The 21,288-nt window shown below is 39.6% G+C and overlaps 1 protein-coding gene across 2 annotated transcripts in view; it reads left to right on the top strand.

Annotated features, from left to right (window-relative positions):
* The window catches only part of LOC117815899 (testis-expressed protein 2-like), a 37,495-nt gene that overhangs the window by 11,820 nt on the left and 4,387 nt on the right, over window positions 1-21,288 (top strand). For both annotated transcript variants that reach the window (XM_034687914.1, XM_034687915.1), the window contains exons 3-9: window positions 8,478-10,080; window positions 11,362-11,562; window positions 11,752-12,076; window positions 12,606-12,850; window positions 13,056-13,220; window positions 13,863-13,962; window positions 19,851-19,977. In XM_034687914.1, coding sequence (XP_034543805.1) covers window positions 8,503-10,080; window positions 11,362-11,562; window positions 11,752-12,076; window positions 12,606-12,850; window positions 13,056-13,220; window positions 13,863-13,962; window positions 19,851-19,977 — 2,741 coding nt within the window. In that variant the 5' untranslated portion in view covers window positions 8,478-8,502. The remainder of the gene's footprint in view (window positions 1-8,477; window positions 10,081-11,361; window positions 11,563-11,751; window positions 12,077-12,605; window positions 12,851-13,055; window positions 13,221-13,862; window positions 13,963-19,850; window positions 19,978-21,288) is intronic.

The raw sequence follows: 21,288 nt of genomic DNA, 5'->3' as shown, positions 1-21,288 counted from the left end.
TTAGTGTTTCTTGTTGTTTTATTTGTCAGTATGTCGACGTGTGTCTTGGTACACAGCTACAGCTACAGCTACAGCTATGAACATATAGCTATGTGGCTATGCTAATTAGCGCTAGCACTTATCCATGACAAATAAAAATCATCCACTATATCTTCAAATCTGCAGACGTGGGGAGTAAAACCGACCTTTGCGTTTATTAAGAAAGCCTACAACTAGCATGCCTCCCTCCTAAGCTCCTTGTTGGCACATATTTGTGCAGGTAATGAAAAACGGGGGAGGGATTCAGTATTATTTTATACAGTCTATGGGCTGAACAAGCTCCGAGCTCTGACTCCGTGACAGACCGGATATTGTTGTTACGTAACAAAAACACGGAAGTCTGAAACGGCTCGTTTCACACACATTTACAGAAAGGTGTAGAAATCAAAACAGGGGCAGAATGGATTTTTTTCATTCTTGGGGGGTTTGTAGACATGCCAGGGACACATATTTCAGGTAAAGAACCATTAAAAAGTCAATTTTGCATGATATGTCACCTTTAATGTAGCCAATTAAAATGATCAATCAATCAATCAATCAATCAATCAATCAATCAATCAATCAAGCAAGCAAGCTTTATTTATATGGCATCTTTCATACATATCAAATTCAATTCAAGAAAGAAGCAGAAATAAAAAAAATGGCAAGACATTAAAAACCAAAAATAGATTTTAAAATAGAGACTAATGCACACCAACAACAATGAAATATGTGTAATTAAAATAAGTTAAAGCATGAAATTAACACTAAGAATATAAATAGTTATAATAAATAAGTAAAAAGGGGTAAGGATAGGAGTTAAAGATAAAATAAAGGCTAAAAATGTCAATAAAACTGAGTAGATAAATAATTAAAAAAACAGATAGTTGAAATTAATAAAATAATAAAACAGCATTAAAATCAATATAAAACATTCAAGTTATACAAATGTTAAACCCTTCAAGCCAGACTGAATAAATATGTTTTAGTTTACTTTTAAAAGTCTCATTATCTCCAGCTCCTCTCAGATGATGGGTTTTTATTGCCCGGTCTTTAGTCATTCTCCAGTATCCATGGTGTTGGACTTGTTAACACTCTAAAAGTACTATGATTTATTGCGTGAAGACTTCAAGGAACAGCTTGAGAGAAAAGAGCAACCCCACCTACCCTTTCAATGTACTCGCACCTTACCAAGAGCTGTAACTTTTTTGCTTTCTCTTTGTTATGGGAATTCTCTTTCTTAGGATTCCCCCAATGACAGAAACAGGAGTTGGTTCCTGAGCACTGTTTTGAAGCCAATTGTTGGTGGGAGCCATATTGGTAATGCGGAACTCAACCAAACTTAGTGTGAGGTAAAGAGGGGGGGTTCAGTCATGTCTTTAAATGGGCAAAACTCATAATTTTAATATATTTTGAACCGTCGCGTTAGAAAAAAATTCACCCCCCGTACAGTGTGTGCCGATAGAGAAATTAGCTACGTAGACCCAAGCCGTTTTTTGAACCAGGCTGTAAACATGTTTATTATTGCTGCAAAGATTGTCTTTTTTGAATTGGTGTCTATGTGGTTTCCTGTGTTTCTGCAGCCAGCCTCAAGCGGATGCTCGATGAATTGCAGTTTATAACACTTCCACATGGGCTTCATATTTTGAGACCGGAAGTTGCCACTTGCTTAGTCCCCAACTAAGTTTGATTCTAGGTACCTTTTCCACTGGGGGAGATTCCAAATGATTGCTGCCTCTCAAATCTGGTCAGTCCATTGTAACCATGGACTGCATATTAAAATGGCTACACCAGCTAGATCATTTCCACACATACCTTGGCTATAGTAGAGCAACATGTTAGCGCCCAAAGAGGCAGTATTGTGGCTTTACATCTCACAATGGGGGTAGAATATTGGTGTTGTGTCCATATTATTGATATACGTTCTATGATTGCAACAATCACAAACTCACACTCTCAGCCTGGGAAAACTTGTTCTAGAGCAGCACCAACACCTGAGTGGTCTAGAATGAAGATCTTATATCAGGGGCATTAAAGCAGGACAAACAAACAAAAACAATTACAATCTGATAACTCACTCAGATGACAATTTCTGTGGGCCATGAAAATTAAATTGAAGCAGACTGTGGATTACAGACAATATTTTCTTAAGACTATTTTCTTTGAAGCAAAATATTAAGAAATGTTATTGATATAGTGCACCATTGTAGTTGCTCTGCTTAAAGTTGGAAGAGAATCCATGCCACTTGTGCCAGATCAGAACTAGAGCTATGTTTATGTTGATAGAAAGAGGTTACTTTGAGTTATTAGAAGTATAGTTATGACAGAAACCCAACCTTTCACAAGTATGACTCTTCAGGAACATTCAGTGGTAAAATTTTAAAAATGTTGAAAGAAAGATCTCCCTTGGAAGTTCTTATCTTTGATGTAAATTCCTGTTTTGCTTTTTGTGGACCCACTTCTCCTCATCTTACAGAATTTAGTCATTTCTGCTCCAGTTAGGGACTTCCTTTATTCCCCATTTTCATCATTGGGAAACCAAAAACAAAAAGAGTGGCTGTGAACTTGCAATGAACTGAGTGGAGAGGTCATTAAGTCAAGACAATGTGACTTACGCTCATTGCAAAGCCGCACTATTAAATGATTCATAAGCACTGAATCATAAATGGATCTCTAAAATTATCCCTGAAGTACTCTGCAAATGAGGTTACCCAGTCTGATAGGATGTCTTCACACTGTATAATGCCAATAATGCCCAACCATTGTGTTTGCTTGCATTGGATCAGTCTCAAGTTGGAACCACTAAAGGAAGAAAATAAATGACTTTGCTGATGATCCTGTGTTATGTCACTATTTCCTTAGCAGCAAACACATTTAGTAGTATTTAGTTTTTTTCTTTCTGGAAATGTCATGACACACAGCCAATGCAGCAAGGCTCATTAAACACCCTGATAGAAAACACCCTTCCAACTCCTCAGGCAAGCTATCTGTGATGAGATGGGTAACTCTGTATTTCCACTTTAATGAATCAGCACTTTCAACTCGAGTGAAGGGGGAAAAAAAGGGAAGCAGTGTCACTTGTGTCCAGTTCAAACAGCTGAAAAAAACACAAAAACAGAGGAATACAACACAAGAAAACCAAGGCAAGGGAGTAAAATGCTTCTTTGTACATTCAGCGGTGTGGATTTGTTTACTCAAATGTTAAAGGGCAGTTTCTCAGAAAACTACTGATAGTGGGAGGACAAGGGGTCAGCAAATTGTTGATGCTACTAAAAGCTAACACGAGTTGCAGCATCATATATTAGGACGTGTATGACTATCAGTTCAGATTCTGCCTTTTTGATCACTGTAAGATAAATAAATTCATTTTCTACTTTTTCTATGGTAGAGCTAATGTATTCAAACTACATTGTGGTCAGTGAGACTGATGTAAACAAAACTTTATTATTATTATATTTTTTCTTACAAAACTGAGTGTGGGGAGAAATACAACCACAACTCCAGATGTGTTGGGACATTGTGTATTTATGGTTTACCAATCATGTAAACCCAATATGTAATAGACAGTAGTGTAAAGGCAACATATCAAAAGTTGAATCTAAAAAATGTGATTGTTTTATGAAAAAGACATACTCATTCCATCAACATGCTTGTGGACATGGGAATGTTTATCATTATGTTGCATCGCCTCTCTTCTACACTGTAAACAATTGGGAACCAAGGCGACCAGTTTCTGGTTATGAAAGTAAAGTGTGTCCCTGTATTTCTTGATACAGGATTTCTGCTAACTAGCAGTTGCCTGCTGTTGTACTACATGTAGAATGTGGTTTAGCATTGTCTTGCTAAAATTTCCCTGAAAAAGATGTTGTCTGGATGGCAGCATAAGTTGCTCCAAAATCTATTGTGGTGGGCCCTTGTGCATCCTCATCATAGATAATGAGCCACATGGTCCCTCTCCGCTTTAGTGCGAAGAACACAACATCAATGATTTCCAAATAGGATTTAAAACTCTGATTCATTAGACCACAGGGCAGTGTTCAACTTTGCCTCAGTCTATCTCACACGGGCTTGGGCCCAAAGGAGTTGTTGGAATTTCTGGATTATGTTTATATGGTCTTGCATGGTACTGTTTTAACCTTTGTTTGTGGATGCAATGACTAACTGTGCAAAGACAATGGTTTTGGAAGTGATTTTGAGCATATGCAGTGAGTTCCACCACAGAGTCATGTCTGTTTTAATGCAGGGGTTCCCTAGGATTGTTTTTTTTTTTAGCTTGTCCCTTTAACTTAAGTCAGGGTCTGAAGGCTAAAGAACTTTTGACAGTTGAAAAGAAATGTGTGTAATAAGATAGTCGACATCTGTGAGCCTGCTGTTTTTATAACTATCCATGGAGGGGGGCAATAAAGTTATACACAATCATAAACATGCATAGACACATTCATTTGATTTTACAAGCTTAACATTGTCTTACAGATGTTACGGCTTTAGTACTTTTTAATATTCTTCAAAGTTACTTTAAAGGGCAAACCAACTGTAAACATCATAAAACAGCTCCCTGTGAAGATCAGAAACAACCTCCTTTTAGTGAGAAGAAAAAATCATTGGGTTTAAAATCTTAATTATTTTTCAAAAAAATTATTTTATGGCAAATGTGGAATTTTAGCTATCATGAATCAGGATTCAGTTTTCCAGAATGCCATGTTTTAATGTACAAGATCTATAGCCATGATTTCAGTGTGATACTAAGCTGTCCTGTGTAAAGCTGTACAATGCGCTTATGATGGAAGGAATTCATACTTGAGCTGTACTTTTGCCTCGTAGAAATATTTCTACTTTCCCTCCCTGAGTGGCATTTTGAAACAAAACACAAAATCTCTTTGACATCAACAAAACACACATTTTGTGTTTGGTATATTCAATACTTGGATCTTCAGGTTAGACTTTCTGAACTGTTGCCTCAGTTTACATCTTTGTGATAGATGCTCATGGTGATGTCTTGTTGACACTTTGCTCAGACGTTCTTGTGCCATGTCTGGACAGCGGAGGTGGCGTGAGGTCATGCTGCTTCACTCATACACAGGCTCAACTTGGCCATTCATTGTCACATGGGTCACGAGTGAGCTTGTTACCCAGCCAGGCAGACTGCCAGCCACCTCTGTCCCTAGCTAGTCAGCCTTTAGTCAGCAACACAATGAGCCTATTCTCCCTCACAACTTGGACATGGATTTCATTTAAAGATATTTGGCTGGAAGGAATGAGATTTATTTGCAAACAGAACATTAGGATGAAAAAAGTGGGGAAGTTTGTCTTTGTATGTGTGCGTGGTCCGTTACCTGATTCTGCCTGCTAGTTCAACACCTGAGAAGTTGAGAAATTGAACAAATATTGAGAACACTGGGCATGTGTATTGGCGTACTTCTGCATTTGGCTGTTCATCCCAGTGTGTATATGTACACAATGAGCTCCTTGTTTGTCGTCTGTTCAGAGCCTTTCCCTGAGCTAAGCAGACAGTGCAGAATGACATCTGGCTATTGATGGTGATGAAGCTAATTACAGAAACAAGCCCGCCTCATTGACCCTCATGTTTTGCATTAATTAGAAGCATGCTCACAACTTGCTTCTTCAGAGTCAAGCAGAAAGCATTGGTAATGAGAGGAGACGCACATAGTTACAACACATACTGAACACAAACTCATGAACACAGCAGCTTTATGTGGCTTTGAGCCAAAAGTTAGTGCTTCAAAATCTATGAAAGGACTCAGTGGTGAAGTGAGATGATGGTAGTTTGACTTTTATGAATGTTTTATATTCTCCTCTGTATTTTTACCCTACATGTTCTGTACTTGGGCTGTAATGTGTACATCTTGTGTTCTCTTCTGAGGCTTTAATTTGGTGTCTATTTTTCAGCCCCCATGGACAAACAACGTTTTATCCTAGATAATCCTACCCTGAACTTGTGTTCTTAGTACTCTCCCTCACAAAGAAACATATCCTGCTTCCTTTAACTGTCTAACGTTCAAGCCACTTTGAAGCTTTGAAGCTCTGATCATTGTAAATCACATCATCCACATCTGACCAGAGGGCTGCGATGACAGGCATTAAAAATGGCTCAACAGAAATACTAGCAGTGTCCTGGTTTGCTTTGGGGGTCACACAGGGGCAGTGTTAAGTTGAGGCTGTTTTAAAATTAGCTTTAAAATTAGTTTTAAAACTCCTGAGTCGAAACTGTTGACTAGGAGTTGGCTTTTTTTGAAATCCTACACTAAATATGTGCAAGAATATCTGTTACAAGTGCACAGATCTTTAATGTTGTAGGTTTAAGGAGAGGGTTATACTTTTCTTTGTCTCATCCAAGTACTTCAATAACAGAGTACTTCAGGCATCTTGTCTTAAAACCCAACTCAGTGTATCAATATAAAATGTTGAATTATTCTAATCTCTGTTAACTGATGTGTGTATGCTGTCTCTGGGTGTTTGCTCTTGAAAGCTTAATTTAGGGCTGGACGATAAAACGATAACGATAATTATCCTGATGTTATTTTCTCAATATAAAAATAAGAAATGTACGATAAAACGTTGATCAATTTAAACATGTAATAACACCCCCCAACCACTGGAAAGAGAGTGTGTCTTAAACCCTGGTCCCCACCCAACATTAAACAGAAGAAGAATTCAGCATTGGAACAGCCAATCATGTTGCAGTGTAAGAGGTAGGCAGGCTTAAACACATTTGGAGCAAAATGTAAACAAAGCTGAAACGAGCAACAGTCACACTGAAGAAAACGCAAAACTTACCAGCTCAAAGAAGAGTGAAAACATGCTCGACAAGAAAGATAAGATATTTTAGCTATTTACTAGACTACTAAACCCCAGATACAAGCTAACTAACCGTCTGGTTTCTTCAACTTTCAGTCAAGAGAAAAAAATCTGCCTTTTAAAATAACATGAAAGAATGATTTGATATTTATCGTGAAAATTATCGATATCGACTGGTATCGCCCAGCACTAGCTTAATTCATATATTGTTAAAATGTGTGTAGCCATGGTTTAAAATAGTAAATAAGATATATCAATTAATGAACATTAGTTGTTGTTGTTGTTTTTTTACCTTTTTTTTTTTTTTTTTTGGCAAACGAGACCTTGCACACATTTTTGTCACACACAGACTTGTATTCTCAGAACCACCACTCTATGCTCTTGAGTCTTCTTCTTGTAAGTCTATTCTTATCATCTTTCCTAAACGAGGTCTTTGATGGGAAAAAGATGAGCAGTTTCTGGCAGGTATTTGTCACAGCCTTAACAGGCGGTGGTGAGTGGGATTGTGGTTTTATCAAGTCTGAGTGATGTTCATTGTGGTGATTCAAGATGCTTTTTGGCTGTTGAGCTCAAGTCCAGCACAACCAGCTGGAACAAATACAACACTACAGCTGACATCACCTATGCAGGCACACATTTGAATACTTATTTCTGTCTTGAAAGAGCACCTTTTTTTCTTTCAACTTGCTCATAAGGAGCATCGCCAGAAAGATCATTCACGCCCCCTCTGCTGGGTCCCGGACCAATCACTAACATGTCCTTGTGCAGTGAAGAGGACATGCTCCCTCACTTGCTTTCTAGTCTGATCACCTTTGTGCCTATGCCCTCTTTTGAAATATTTGTGTGTGGTGGTGTGGTGTACCATATGAGAATGTTGGTGCTGCACAATAAGCGAATGTTGTTGGCGGGCAAGTCAGTTATTATGAGGAGTAGCAACAGTCGCCTAGACGCCTACATTTAGAGATTACAGTGAGTGTCTTTGCAAATGTTCTAAAAATTAGTGCCCTGGAACTGACATTACATTTGTTTTTGGACCTTTTGTTGTCGAGAGTACTTTGATTTTTCACTTTGTATATCAAATATTTGTTTGCTTATATTTTTTTTTTGCCAATTTATTTATAAACATTGTTGTAATTATAAAAATAATTACAATTATTGTTACTATCATTACGTTTTCTTATTTTTTCTTATTTATTTTGTATACATTTTTTAAAATGTATTTATTTATTTATTTTCTAGTTATCATTTAAGGATTTCATTGTCTTATTGTTAATCTTATGACATTGTTAATTACAAGTTTTAAACACAACTGTCAAATTATGTCAGAGAAGTTCTAATAAATAAAGTTAATTGAAAATATATATATATATTTTTTCCTTCCAAAGAAATGTCTGGTAAAAGTACCAAATAATTTAAAGAGCCAGTGTTTCCAACAGTTTGTAGCCCCAAAATATATGTCACTTTCTTCATATGATTGAAGGAACAGCTGTAAATTCTCACTCATAAAAAGCTGTAACCAAAGAAAGTTTGCGCAACATTTATGATGATCAAATAATCAAAAGTATTTACTGATCCTTTGGTCATCTTGAGCACTTGTACAGCACTAATCGAATATCCTCTCTTTCTTCTCTTCTTCTTTGTAGACTGCAACTCAGTTGGAGTACTGCAATGACCAGCAAGCATCATAGCCATGCAGAGAGCGCTCACTCCGCAGAAAAAAAGTCACTCACCGTGTCCCCCAAGCTCCATGTCCAGCGATCACTGTCGAAGGAGAACATCACCATTCACTTCTCAGCTCTTGGGAAGGAGGAAGAGGAGGAGGAAGAGGAGCTGTACATGACATCTGTTTCTGCTACCTCAGCCACTCAGGATAACTCAAACATTGTGACAGCCCTAGAAGCTAGTGAGGAGATGTTCGACGCAGTGGCACCTGACTCTGAAGCTGAAGTTTCTGCCATCCCTGAATCATCCAGACCTTCTCTGGTTTCTAAACGTCACACTAACACTTCACCGACACACACTCCATCATCATCGTCATCAGCATCATCGTCATCATCGCATGTTTCTGAGAAAAAAGGCGCAACTTCCAACTCCTCTCCTACGAAATCTTTAAGCTTCCCCTCCAGTGACAAACCCTTCCTCAATTTGGTGAAGTCTCTCTCCTCTGATATGGAGACACGTGAGGGGATCCCGCCTGTTGCTACTCCCACAGTGAGACACAGGCACCTGATGAAGAACTTTGTCAAATCTTTATCTTCAGATACATCCCAGGACACATCCACATCCTCCTCCACACCCTATCGTCTTCCAGAGTCCCGCCTTAACCTGCAACTCTTCAAGCAATTCACACAGTCTCGGGCTTCGTCTGGAGCAACGTCATCAGCAAGTGATTCTAAAACAGCCCCCTCTTCTCCGTTAACCTCCCAGGATAACCGCAGCTTCTTCAAGGTCTCGGAGGTTGAGGCCAAAATCGAAGACACCAAGCGGCGTCTCTCGGAGGCCATCTCTGAACCGCTCCAGCTGCTGAGTAAGATCATGGATGAAAAGAGTGTCAGCCTGGGGAGCAGCAGCATCTACCGTCCCAAGGCCCTCTCTGCCAATGCGACGGAACTCTCCAACATATCATCAGTCAATGGTCACCTGGAGAGCAACAACAATTACTGCATCAAGGAGGAGGAAGGAGGGGACTGGGAGGCTGAGAGCCCAAATAGCGATGCTTCTGGTCCAGCAGATGCGTCTTCCTCCTCCACCTGTGTAGACACTAAGTGCCCCAACAAATCATCTGCTCTCTCCATGTCACTGGACAAATGCTCCATGTCGGCTCTCGCTAAACAAGAAGATGAGGAATATTGCATTCTTTACAATGGAGACTTTGAGACATGCAATGAAACAGACAGTAACAGTTTGAACAGAACTGATGAAACTGGAAGCCAAACTAAAGTGCCACTCAGTGGTAGTACTGAACCCTGCAGTGAAGATGAATCTGAAAGTATTGAGCCTGCACCCAGTGTTCCACACTATACCCTCATCCTCCTTACTGTACTAGTCTATGGGTGCTTTGTTTTACCTCTGCCTAGTTACATAGGAGGAGTGCTGCTTGGGATTGGGCTGGGATTCTTTTTAGCCATTGGTGTTGTGTGGTTGACGGGACCAAAACCTTCTGGCAGGAGTTTTAGACATTCCAGACAATATGGGAAATTATGGAATCTGGCCAAGATGGACATTAAGGAACCAGAAATCTATAAGGTCAGTCCAGATTTTACATTTCCAGCTATGCGTGTGTTTTTTTTAAATTGTGTTTTAAAGGGATAACCTATAGTCTTATGTTAAACTATGTGTCTTGACTAGGTATGTAAAAGCATTTTTCGTGATCAATCTTTGGAAATGTTAACGATACATTATCGATTAATCATTAAAAAAAGCGTAAACGTTTTAAATGTAAAAAAAACAATGCCAAATGCGTTTCTTCCCCCAAATCAAATTTTCCTTCACGACACAATGTATATAACTTACAGCATTTAATAGCTAGGGATCATATTGAAGTGTTCGAAATGTTAAACACACTGAATATCAACATGTGGAGCAGGCTCATAATCTCTGCGGACATACAGTCATAAAAGTGAAGGCTCAGACTTCAACATGTGGATTTACTGCAACAAGGGAACTGAACAGAAACATATTTTAGACTCAATGTCCAGTTTTCTGTCTACTCGTTCTTATTGAGAAAAATGAGCATGTGTAGGTGGTCAGGTGTCAGCCGGGAGCGCAACCGGGTCATAATCAGTTTGGCGGCGGAGAAAAAACATGCTTTAAACGTGAAATGCTTCCCTAAAAGCTAAACGAAATATGAGACCACATGATGTTTGTTCCACGTGATAGAAAATTCAAAACAAAAAGTGTGTTCGAATACGTTCTTAACAATCAATTCATCAATAGTGGATTAATTGTTGAAAGAGCAACAGTGCGTTGGTCTGCATTAGTGTTTTTGAAAAGAACTGGGGTCTCATTTAGAACTGTGATGTGGAACAAAATGTGCTTGAAAGAGGGATTAGGGATCCATGATAGAAAACTTCATGATGGCATTGTGTAGTTTCATATTCCTGGTATGCTGAAAAACATGGCAAACATGCCAGTAAGCAGCATCCTGCTAACAGTTTTTTCATTGAAGTGACAAAGTAGAAAATAAAGTAGATTTGACATCAGGGGCTTAATTCAGCAGGTGGTACTTCAAGTTCACCACAGAAAGACCTTTTCTTATCAGTATGAGTTAACCTTCTCGAGAAATGCTAACATGGATAACAACACACAGTGAGATGATATTCAGTGTCCTCATTTTCAAGGGCATAGTTTGGATTGTTTAGGTCTTTTTGTTTTTAGTAGTTCACAAGCATTCCTCTGTTCAGAGGTGAGAAGTGGACCTTGTGCTCCCACGCCTTTTTGAATATAATATTTACACTTTTTTTTGTATTGTGCTTATTTTTGGACTCTGTAATCTACGTTGTTTGAAGATAATTGTTTTCCCTCTAGGGCTGGATGAATGAGATCTTAAACTACGACCCTGAGACATACCATGCCACACTGACTCAGTCTGTGTTTGTCCGATTGGAGGGCTCCATCATTCGCCTGTCCAAACCCAATCACAACATCGCACGCCGCGCAACTCACAATGAACCAAAACCTGATGTCAATTACATCAGTCAGAAGATCTATGACCTCACTAACAGCAAAGTATGTGACACTTAAAAGACAGAAATGTTTGATTTTTTTCCTTGATAACTGTCATCATCAGTTACATGTTGAACTCATACTATTTTAGCTATGTAATGAATTAAATGCATTTAAGTAGCCCCCCATCTCTTTCACTACTCTTTTGAGTCGATGTTTAAACTTTGTCTTTCTCCTTTAATCCTCTCCAAGGTATATTTAATGCCTCCGAGTCTGGCCAGGAAGCGTTTATGGAACAAAAAATACCCCGTCTGCATCGAACTCGGCAAACAGGATGACTTCATGTCTAAGGCTGAGGGTGAAAAGTGGGAGCCCAGTGAGAGCCCCAACACAAAGGAAAGAGGGGAGGTCACGGGAATTACACAGGATCGGCGGTCCTCATCCAGCAGAGACCTGACTCTCTATCTGTTTGGACGGACGGGGAGGGAGAAGGAGGAGTGGTTCCAGCGGTTTCTTTCAGCCTCTAAGCTCAAGGTGGATTTGAAGAAAGCTGTGAGCATGGTCACGTGTAAGAGTGGTAAGCAAGACTCACATACAGGTGGACAAGATATTTCACTCCTAATAGTAAAGGAGATATATAGAGAATGGTTTTTCTATCTTCCTCTGCTGTGGCTTTTTTTAAAATTTCTACACTTGTTTTTTGTTCTTTTGAAGATTTATTTCTGAACTTTACCACAGGAATTATCTGATTTAAAATCAGATTTTTTGGAATTTCTGATCTCCTTGAGGAAAATTAACTCAGTTGAGCCCTTTAAACTTTTGGAAGTTGTTAGCTAGTAACTCAAGTTGGAGATAAAAAAGTGAAGCAACTTCTAGTTAAAAACTCTGCTGTTATTCTGCACAGATGATAAGTTGCCTACTGCACTTTATTTCCTTTATTTAATTGCGGAGATTTTACAGCTTATACTGTATCTTCATGGGAGCCTTCATTGTCAATGTTTTGTTGAAGTATGTAATTTAATTCAATCAACCTAAGATTGAAGTAGATTAGAATGAAAGTCAGCGCCTGCAGCATTTAATCCCTGACCTCTTTGTGATGTTTGCAGTGCCCACAGCTCTGAGCTCTCACAGTCGCAGCGGCAGCCGCAGCAGTTTGGATGAACTTGCAACTCAGCCCAGGTCCAAGGACTCTTCAGCCTCCTCAACAACAGCAGGCAGTGCCAAAACTAAGCCACTATTAGAATACAGTGTGTACATGGCCTCCATACTGCCAAAGCAGGCAGCAGTCAGTCCTGCAGCTGCCAGCCCTGCTCCCTTGAGTCCTCAGAACAGCCCCGGGTCTGACAAGAAGGTATGTTCATTTCATTTGTGACTCACTTGTCATCACTTTGGAATTTACTCTTATTGTGTTACTACCAGAGCTACTGCAAACAACAAGCAACTACTATTGTTCATTACTAAAACATAAAGGGGTAACTGAGTTGTTTTGTTACTGAGGTATGACTTTTCTTTTTTTTTTTTCTCTCCAATGTTAATATGAACTTCTGGCTTTATAGCTTCAGACTACGACTTCAACTCCAGTGCAGCTCAGTGTCGAGGAGGACGATAATGTTGCCTGGGTTAACGCAGCACTTGGCCGGGTCTTCTGGGACTTCCTGAGTGAGCCACACTGGGCAGAACTGGTCTCCAATAAGATTCAGATGAAGCTCAGCAAGATACGGGTGAGAGGCACAAGACCCCCAACAATCTTTTACTCTTTTAAAATGTGAATGTTAAAGAATTGTGGGCAAGAAAAGAACAAGTGCAGAGATTCAATTAATCAAGCTCACTCTCCTGCTGAAAGTAAGATGTGTCATACTCAGAGAATACACTCAATAAACTCAGCATGTCCGTTTGTTTCTCTGTGCAGTGTCTTCAGACTGTCTTTATCCTGCTGTTTCTCTCTCATCCAGAAAAAACATCCTGCGACTTATTTTCTGCAACAGCAGCTGTTGGTTAAAAAATTAAATTCAAATTTGTCCTGTCTGCCATGCTACTGAAAAATAACCAACAGTTATATACCAGCACTGCTTTAAAGTTTAAGTTATTGTGTTCTGACAACCGCTGTTCTGCCCACATGGGACTACCAGATAGACAAACAGACCATAAAGACTCATTACAGGTGTTACAGGTGGACAGTGTTACATCCGTGTTGACTACGCATATGCCTACATGCTCCTGTAATTATTTTGCATTCCTGTGTCCTTTTTTTCAAGCTTGTACTCTAAACACTCCCTCAAGCTGTTTTTTTTTCCTCCAAACTGATTGTTTCGTAATTCCCTTACAGTGTGTTCAGCTCAGTAGTGTGCTTTTGTCTTTTCCAGTTGCCGTACTTCATGAATGAGCTGACCCTGACAGAACTGGACATGGGCTCGGCCACTCCCAGAATCATGGGGGCATCCAAACCCTCCATTGACTACAGAGGCAAGAGAGAAATCAAACATTTACACACACACACACACACACACACACACACACACACACACACACACACACACACACACACACACACACACACACACACACACACACACACACACACAGTCATACGCAGCTGTTAGAGGCTAGTTACTCTATCTGTTCGATGCATTAAGGTCTATATTTACTTCTATGTGAAGGCTGTGGTAATAATTGTGCATGTATGTATAATTTAATTTCCCATTCACACATACACTACAGGAATAATTAGCTAGGACCAATTGCTGTATTTGTAAAATAATTAGTTTCACTCACCGAAGTACTTAATTCATCTTTAGAGATATTTTCTAAGCTTCTGATAAAACTATTTTCTGGATTTATGAAACACTAAGCCTTCTTTGCAGTAACTAGGTCATTAATCCAGGTATATTTTAACATTTAGAGTAGAAAAAAATATAAAAGTATGATAAAAAAAATGAATACACATCCACTCAAATAACCATACGAAGAATTGTAACTTATAGGTAATATGTTTAGTTTACCAGTAAACATGACCACTCAGTTTACACCACATTTAAGAGGCAGGGGGAAGAAGTGTTTGGTCCCTAATCATCCTGTTGATTTTTTGACGTGTCCTTGGGCAAGTTACATTATTATAGTTGTAACTATTGCTGAAGTGTAGTCAGTTCGTGGTTTAATTTTTTGCCCATGTTCTTTGAATATATTGTGACCTCCATGGAAGCAACTTGGCTGAAACTTCCAGTTTATGTGAAGTAAACAAGACCAAGCTTCTTAAAAACAAGAGTCATGCCACATTTCACAATTTTCATCCCACAGTGGATAAACTGCTATAATGCTCAGAGGTGTAAACAGGGGTGAAAGACAGAGCTGAATTCATCTGAATGAGCCTAACAGAGAGCAAATGCATGACTTCCCTCTGATAGATGTTGTTTTAAGCATGTATTTCACATTCTGAATTTTAAGCTTCATTTATAATTGTTCATTTAGATTTCCAAAGTTTATTTTCATTTACTCAAGCACTATTCCTAAAAAGATTACAGCATTGTCAAATCTTCCCAAAACATTTTAATTATTCATTTTCCATTCCATACCTGTGAGCACCTTGAGTCGTATTAATGCTCAAATTAGGTCAATACTAAGGCTGGGAATCACTCACGATACGATATGCAACACTTGGCAAACAGTGATGATAATATCCCAATACAGCAATGCTGTGATATTTAGTATACTGCAAGACAATCATGTAATGTCAGGCTACGATATCTGATTGACTCAAGAATACAAAAAAAGAAGATCTCTTTCCTCTCATCGAAGCATAAAAAGCTGGAAGGGTTTTACTTTCTTAGTTTTTGTTCTGAAAGTAGCTAGTGCATATCTTAGCTTCTTTTCACCACTGCCCAACATCCCGCTGTCTTATTCTGGTATTCTGCAATTATCTGACATTCTCCTTCCTCTAATGTCATTAGGACCACCATGTTGAGCCATGAAGTAGTGACACATGGAGTCAAATTGGCTGGGAGATCTGTTTAAGGCGCCATGTTTATTCAATAAATATTGATATTTAGCCCCGGTGTATCAATGATTGTATCACATAGGTCGGGAAGACGTTATATTGCCATATTGATATTTAGCCCCACCCCTGTAATCATCCTGCCTGGAGAGAAATAGCATTTGTTTTACTACAACAGCCCCTTGTCTTTTTGTAGCTGTGACCAATTAAATCCCAGTACCACGGCTGTGTCTGAATGAATGATTCTTCTTCTTCAAGCCCTCCATTGAACACAACACTGTGTAGACAGTAATAACTGTCAGGCATCATTAACAACCAAGAAAAGTGTGGGGACTACTATAACACAGCAGTGAAGGTTACATCATCATCATCATCTTCTGATTCACTGCCTGTGGTGAGAGTTTCATGGACATGTGAAACAGCCTCAACATTATGTGACTGTGTTGAAAATCCAATTGGCAAAACACTCACATGATGATGTTTGTGGAAATAGAGAACGTGTTCTGTGGTAGCCTGAAAAAGTACGGCTTCATTCAGTTAGCACATGCAAAATAAGGACTGTGCATCACACCGGAGCATTACCATAGACTGTATAACACCGGAGCATTACCATAGACTGTATAAATAATGGACGTAGTATCCGTGACTTCACCCAACTGTTCCTGAGCACTGTTTTGAAGCCAATCGTCGGCGGGAGCCATATTGGCAATGCTGAACTCAACCAAACTTAGTGTGAGGTAAAGAGGCTTTGAGACTCCTAGCCAACAGCTACAAGTGTTCATGCCAGTCAGTCATGTCAGTCATGTCCTCAGATAGTAAAAACTTGTAATCTTAAAATCTTCTGAACTGTTACATTAGAAAACAATTCACCCCCGCACAGTGTGTGCTGATAGAGAAATTAGCTACGTAGACCAAAGCTGTTTTTTGAACCAGGCTGTAAACATGTTTATTTCTGCTGCAAAGATCGTCTTTTTTGAATTGGTGTCTCTGTGGTTTCCGGTGTTTCTGCAGCCAGCCTCAAGCGGATGCTCGATGAACTGCAGTTGATAACACTTCTGCATGGGCTTCATATTTTCCGGAGGTTGCCGCTTGAGCATTACATGCACTTTCGCCCACTCTGCTTGTCAGGCTGTCCAGGTTACAGAGATATGCTCATTACTTCACCAGCTCTCAGCTGCTTCAAGAAAACCTTTGACACAGCTACAGCTACTAGACAGTCTGACCTAGACTAACACTGCCCAAAGGTTATGAGCCTGTTGTTATTTGTAGTGTTGTCCCAAAGGTGTCTGTGTTTTAAATGGCTTGAATAGATCTCCTCTTCCAAAGCTGTTGTGAAGCTCTCTGATCAACATTGGAAACACCAAATCTATAAATTGAAAGCTTTGTTTTCAGAGGTGTAACTAAATTTGATTGGTTAATGAGCTCTAAGCTGAGCACAATACAACCCAGCCTTAAGCACTTTAGCAGGTCTTATGGTTATCTGTGGATCGGATAAATTGAAGCTTAGCTATGTGAGGTCTCAGCTTTGAGAGGGACTGTAGATTTGCTTTCTGTGATCACGCAGCTACTTTCCCTAAAATACAGCAGAACTTCTCAGTAAACTGTGCTGTAGTTTTGATCAGTAGGAGCTTTGTATGTCATTCATAGGAGTCCTTTTATGGTGATTTGCATTTGCTCACTCTTCCTAACATCCTGCTACAGATCTGTCTCATCATCCGTTTCATACGTAGTCTCAAACTGTCTTCCCTGTTTTCTCTTCCTCTTTCATTCCCTTTCATTTCATCTCCTTTTTTGTGTCCTTGCTCACTCTCTCTCTCTCTCTAGTCTCAGTGCCTGTCTTCCTCCCTCCAGTGCTATGAGTCACTGGCTCATTTCTATCACCACAGCACTCACATTACCCTGTAATCAGAGCAGGAATTGATTGCATCTCCTACTGAGATGGCATTTGTTGGAGCAGTTCCAGGTGAAACACTCTTCAACAGCCACTTCAGACACAATCTGTGCACACACTGTAGGCTAGAATTTGGTTGATGTTGTTGATTGGTCATCAGCATTAATTGCTGTCTTTTATTTGGAAACTGCAACATGTTGCCAAATGTTTTGATTTCTCTTCAACGCAATGTAGAGGATTTGATCTAGATCACCTCGTGCTGATCTAAAGTGTCTCATTTTTAGACACATTTTCTTAGAAGAGAGGAATCAGGAAAATGGTGCATGCCTAAAACAATAGAAGCATTATCCACAGCTTATACCTCTGTATAGAAGTGGAAAATCACTCTGATACATTTGTGTTTCCAATCATGAAAAGCCTTTTACCTTGAATGGTTTTGTGTGGAACAGGTCAGTTTCACTTCTCTTTAAATGTACTCTGATAGTCCAGGGGTCATATCCTCCAAGCATCTCATGTTCTGACTTTACCTCCCATCACTATGCTCCTTCCTGGAACAAGCATGCTGAGTGCAATGGATCAATGAACCTCTCCAGCTGTGTATGTGTGCATATCTCAACTCAGGATTAAATCTGCATGCTCTAAAATGTGCTCATTGGACTTTGCATCCACAGCATCATGCTCATGATAATGATCTGATTCTGGATGCATAGAAAGAAGTCAATCAGTCTGTTTTATGGCACTTCTTTGAAGGTCACCTATCCTCAACTCTTTGCCATATATGTCTACCCCAATTAAGAAGCAGTTCCCCGCTGGCCCCAGCAGGTAGCACTACGGTTCTTCAGTTCTTTCCTCAAACATACCTGACCCAGTTTGACACAACCTTGAATATCCACCACCCCACTCAGGGGATGGGTGGGGTAAGCAAAACCCAGCAGACTGGGCCACTCACTCCACCGTGTGTTTGTCTGTCAAACTACCTATTTTTACTTTGTGCCTCTCTGACTCTTTAGCCTTCTACTTTTTTTTTCTTTCATTTTTCTTTTCAAGTTATTTTTGTCTGCTTTCATTTTTGGCGGCTTTGTTTCTCTCTGACTTTCTTTAAATCTGTGATTTTTATATCTCTCACACACCGGAGGTACCCTTTGTATTTGTTCAACTAGGTGCTGTTTCGGCCTTGGTATACTAATGGGGATAGGGGACTAGTCTCAGTGCAGTTTCATACTGGACTTGAATTCTTAATCCTTTATGAAACTATCTTCAAAAGACATTATTCCACTTTGGTGTGGACACATAAAAGTCTGATGCCCATTGAAACAAAGGAGTGTTGCGGTCTTTTTTCCTGCAGGGAAAAAAATGAACTCTTAACAGCGGGTGGTTTCAATCAATTAAGATTTACCAAGCCTTTTTAAGAGTCCTGATTTTGAATACCTTGCTCAGATCATTCAAAGTAGAGCCTGCTGTGATGTAACAGCACATGTTGACAACGCGCTGCAACCCTTTCCTGTTTGACATGGGATCCATAAAAACAAATGAAAACAAACAAGAATAAAACATTTTTAAGAAGACCTTGTCAATATTAGAATTGTGCAGCTTTCAATAAATCATTCTCACCACCTTTCCACGAATCATCACTGGAGTGATAACTGTGGGATTCTTCCTAAAATCCATCCATCAATCTCCTTAATTTTGGACCCAACAAGGCAAGGCAAACATGCACATGTGCGTTGGTTTAAACTCCATACTGTGTCCTGGTTTCCTTCTTTTGTAATACTTTGCTGCCTCCCAGTGGTATAAAGAGGAACACAATCATATTCATCATGGATGGCTTTTTTGTATGCAGGATCCTGTGTTGTACAGAAAAAAAAGGGTGTAGTGTATAGCCTGCTCTATGTTTGTAACGATTTGGCTGAAGGCTTTTAGGAGTTTGAATAATCCAGCGAGAGCGAGAGCTGTTTATGCAGCCAGTCTCCCCCCTGCTGATATCAAAAGGGGGCTGGGGGGGAGATTGCGTGCTCCCCAACTGTTTCTCCTCTGTTCAAAGGACCTTGTGATCTGCTCCTTTTAACAGAGTCTTTCGCTGAGTGTTTTTATGGAGGGATCAAGAAAATAAAATCTGTTGGGGTCCCAACTTCTGGGATGCTTTGGGGGAAAGAGTGGCGTCACAGAAAGGGCAACACAGCAAGGGAAGAATGTAAGAAGTGTGGAAACAAAGGAATGAGAGGAGATGTAACATGCAGCAGAAGGGAAGTGGTATGAAGTGCATTCAAGATGAGAAAAATTACATTTGTCAACGGTGTAAACACCCATGAATCCCAACTCTGCTTCCTGTGTATCAAGTGACATGACTGTAGAGTATTACTGCATTTTTAGCTCTCATTTATATCCCCAGACCTCCCCCTCTCACCTCTCCTAGAGTTTCAATTCTTCCATTTTCTCTCTGATCATGTTTCCATGCTCTGTGTGTTCCTTCAGGTCTCTGGTTTGACTTGGAGCTCTCCTACAGCGGTTCTTTCCTGATGACCCTGGAAACCAAAATGAACCTCATCCGCCTGGGTAAAGAGGGAGAGAGCGTCCGCTTAGGGGAATTTGGCAAAGATGGGTAAGACAGTCAAGTCCCTCACGAAAACATTCAGAAAACACTTCCAGTTGTTTATTCTTTCAGTTGCATTGTTGGATATCTTTCCTCCTCTACCTGATGTACCTGTCTCTGTTTGGCTCTCACTACGTGTTCTGTATCTTTGCTGTCTTTTATACCTTGTCTCTCCTTTTCTTTCCTGTTCTCTCTCTACCATCTGGATTCTGTCTTTAATACAACTGGTTAACACAACAAATTGAGTGCATTTCTGCTCTTGGTGAGTGTTGCATGATCTTCAAAAATGATATTTTTCTTTTCATCCCTTATTCTCTGGTTTTACATTTCTGTCATTTTAATTTCTTATTTCATGAAACCACCTAATGCCTCATTTCATCTACGATTCATTGTTATATCTAATTAGTTCCTTCATCAGTGGTCTTGGTAGTTTACTCCCCTAATAGACACAGAAGTTGAACAGAAGTAGCAGTAGTGTTCCAGCAAAAGAAAAGTGCAGTAGAGATGCAGAGATCACATTTTTTCTGAAGCTGTTTTGATGTCAAACTAATTGATTAAAGACTTTCCCTTTATCATTTTAGCATATTGATTCATTGAAACCATAAATCACATTGTGCAGGTACAGTGTAGACCTCCTCAAGGCTAGATGACCTCTCTCCTGCCGGTTTGAAACAGGAAACAAGTGTAGATGCACTGTTATTGTCTGTGCTTACTTAATGAATTATTTTCCAGAGCTACATTTTTTGAAAGGTTTAATAATATGGCATGTGCAGAGTCCCAATTGGTGTCCCAATTGCCAGCATGTAGAGTTTCAAAGTGAGTGAAGAAAGGTTGCCAAGTGTCAAATAAATTCTTAATTGACCCCTTTATATTGTATCTTATCTTTTCTAGTTGGACATAGTACATGACCTCTCTTACCCAGTGTCCATATAAAAGTTGCAGTGGTTCAATTAGAGGACTTTTTAAAATAAAAATGCAGCCTCTCTAAATTATTGATTAATTGAAACCATAAATCACATTGTGCAGGTGCAGTGTAGACCTCCTCAAGGCTAGACGGCCTCTCTCCTGCCAGTTTGAACCAGGAAACAAGTGTAGATGCACTGCTATTGTCTGTGGTTACTTAATGAATTATTTTCCAGAGCTACATTTTTTGAAAGGTTTAATATTATGGCATGTGCAGCGTCACAGGTATTTACACTCATATCTCACTGTAATCAGCCCTTCCATATTGCAAGTGTGCAACAGCCCTTATCAGGCCTTTGTACTTTATTATTGATCCTGCAGCGACCTAATGTTGGTGTCCCAGTGTAGTGTGTCAAT

The sequence above is a fragment of the Notolabrus celidotus genome, chromosome 7 (assembly GCF_009762535.1).
Source record: "Notolabrus celidotus isolate fNotCel1 chromosome 7, fNotCel1.pri, whole genome shotgun sequence".
Taxonomy (NCBI): Eukaryota; Metazoa; Chordata; class Actinopteri; order Labriformes; family Labridae; genus Notolabrus; species Notolabrus celidotus.
The sequence above is the reverse complement of the archived record's forward strand: the minus strand, read 5'-3'. Positions and strand labels throughout refer to the sequence as shown.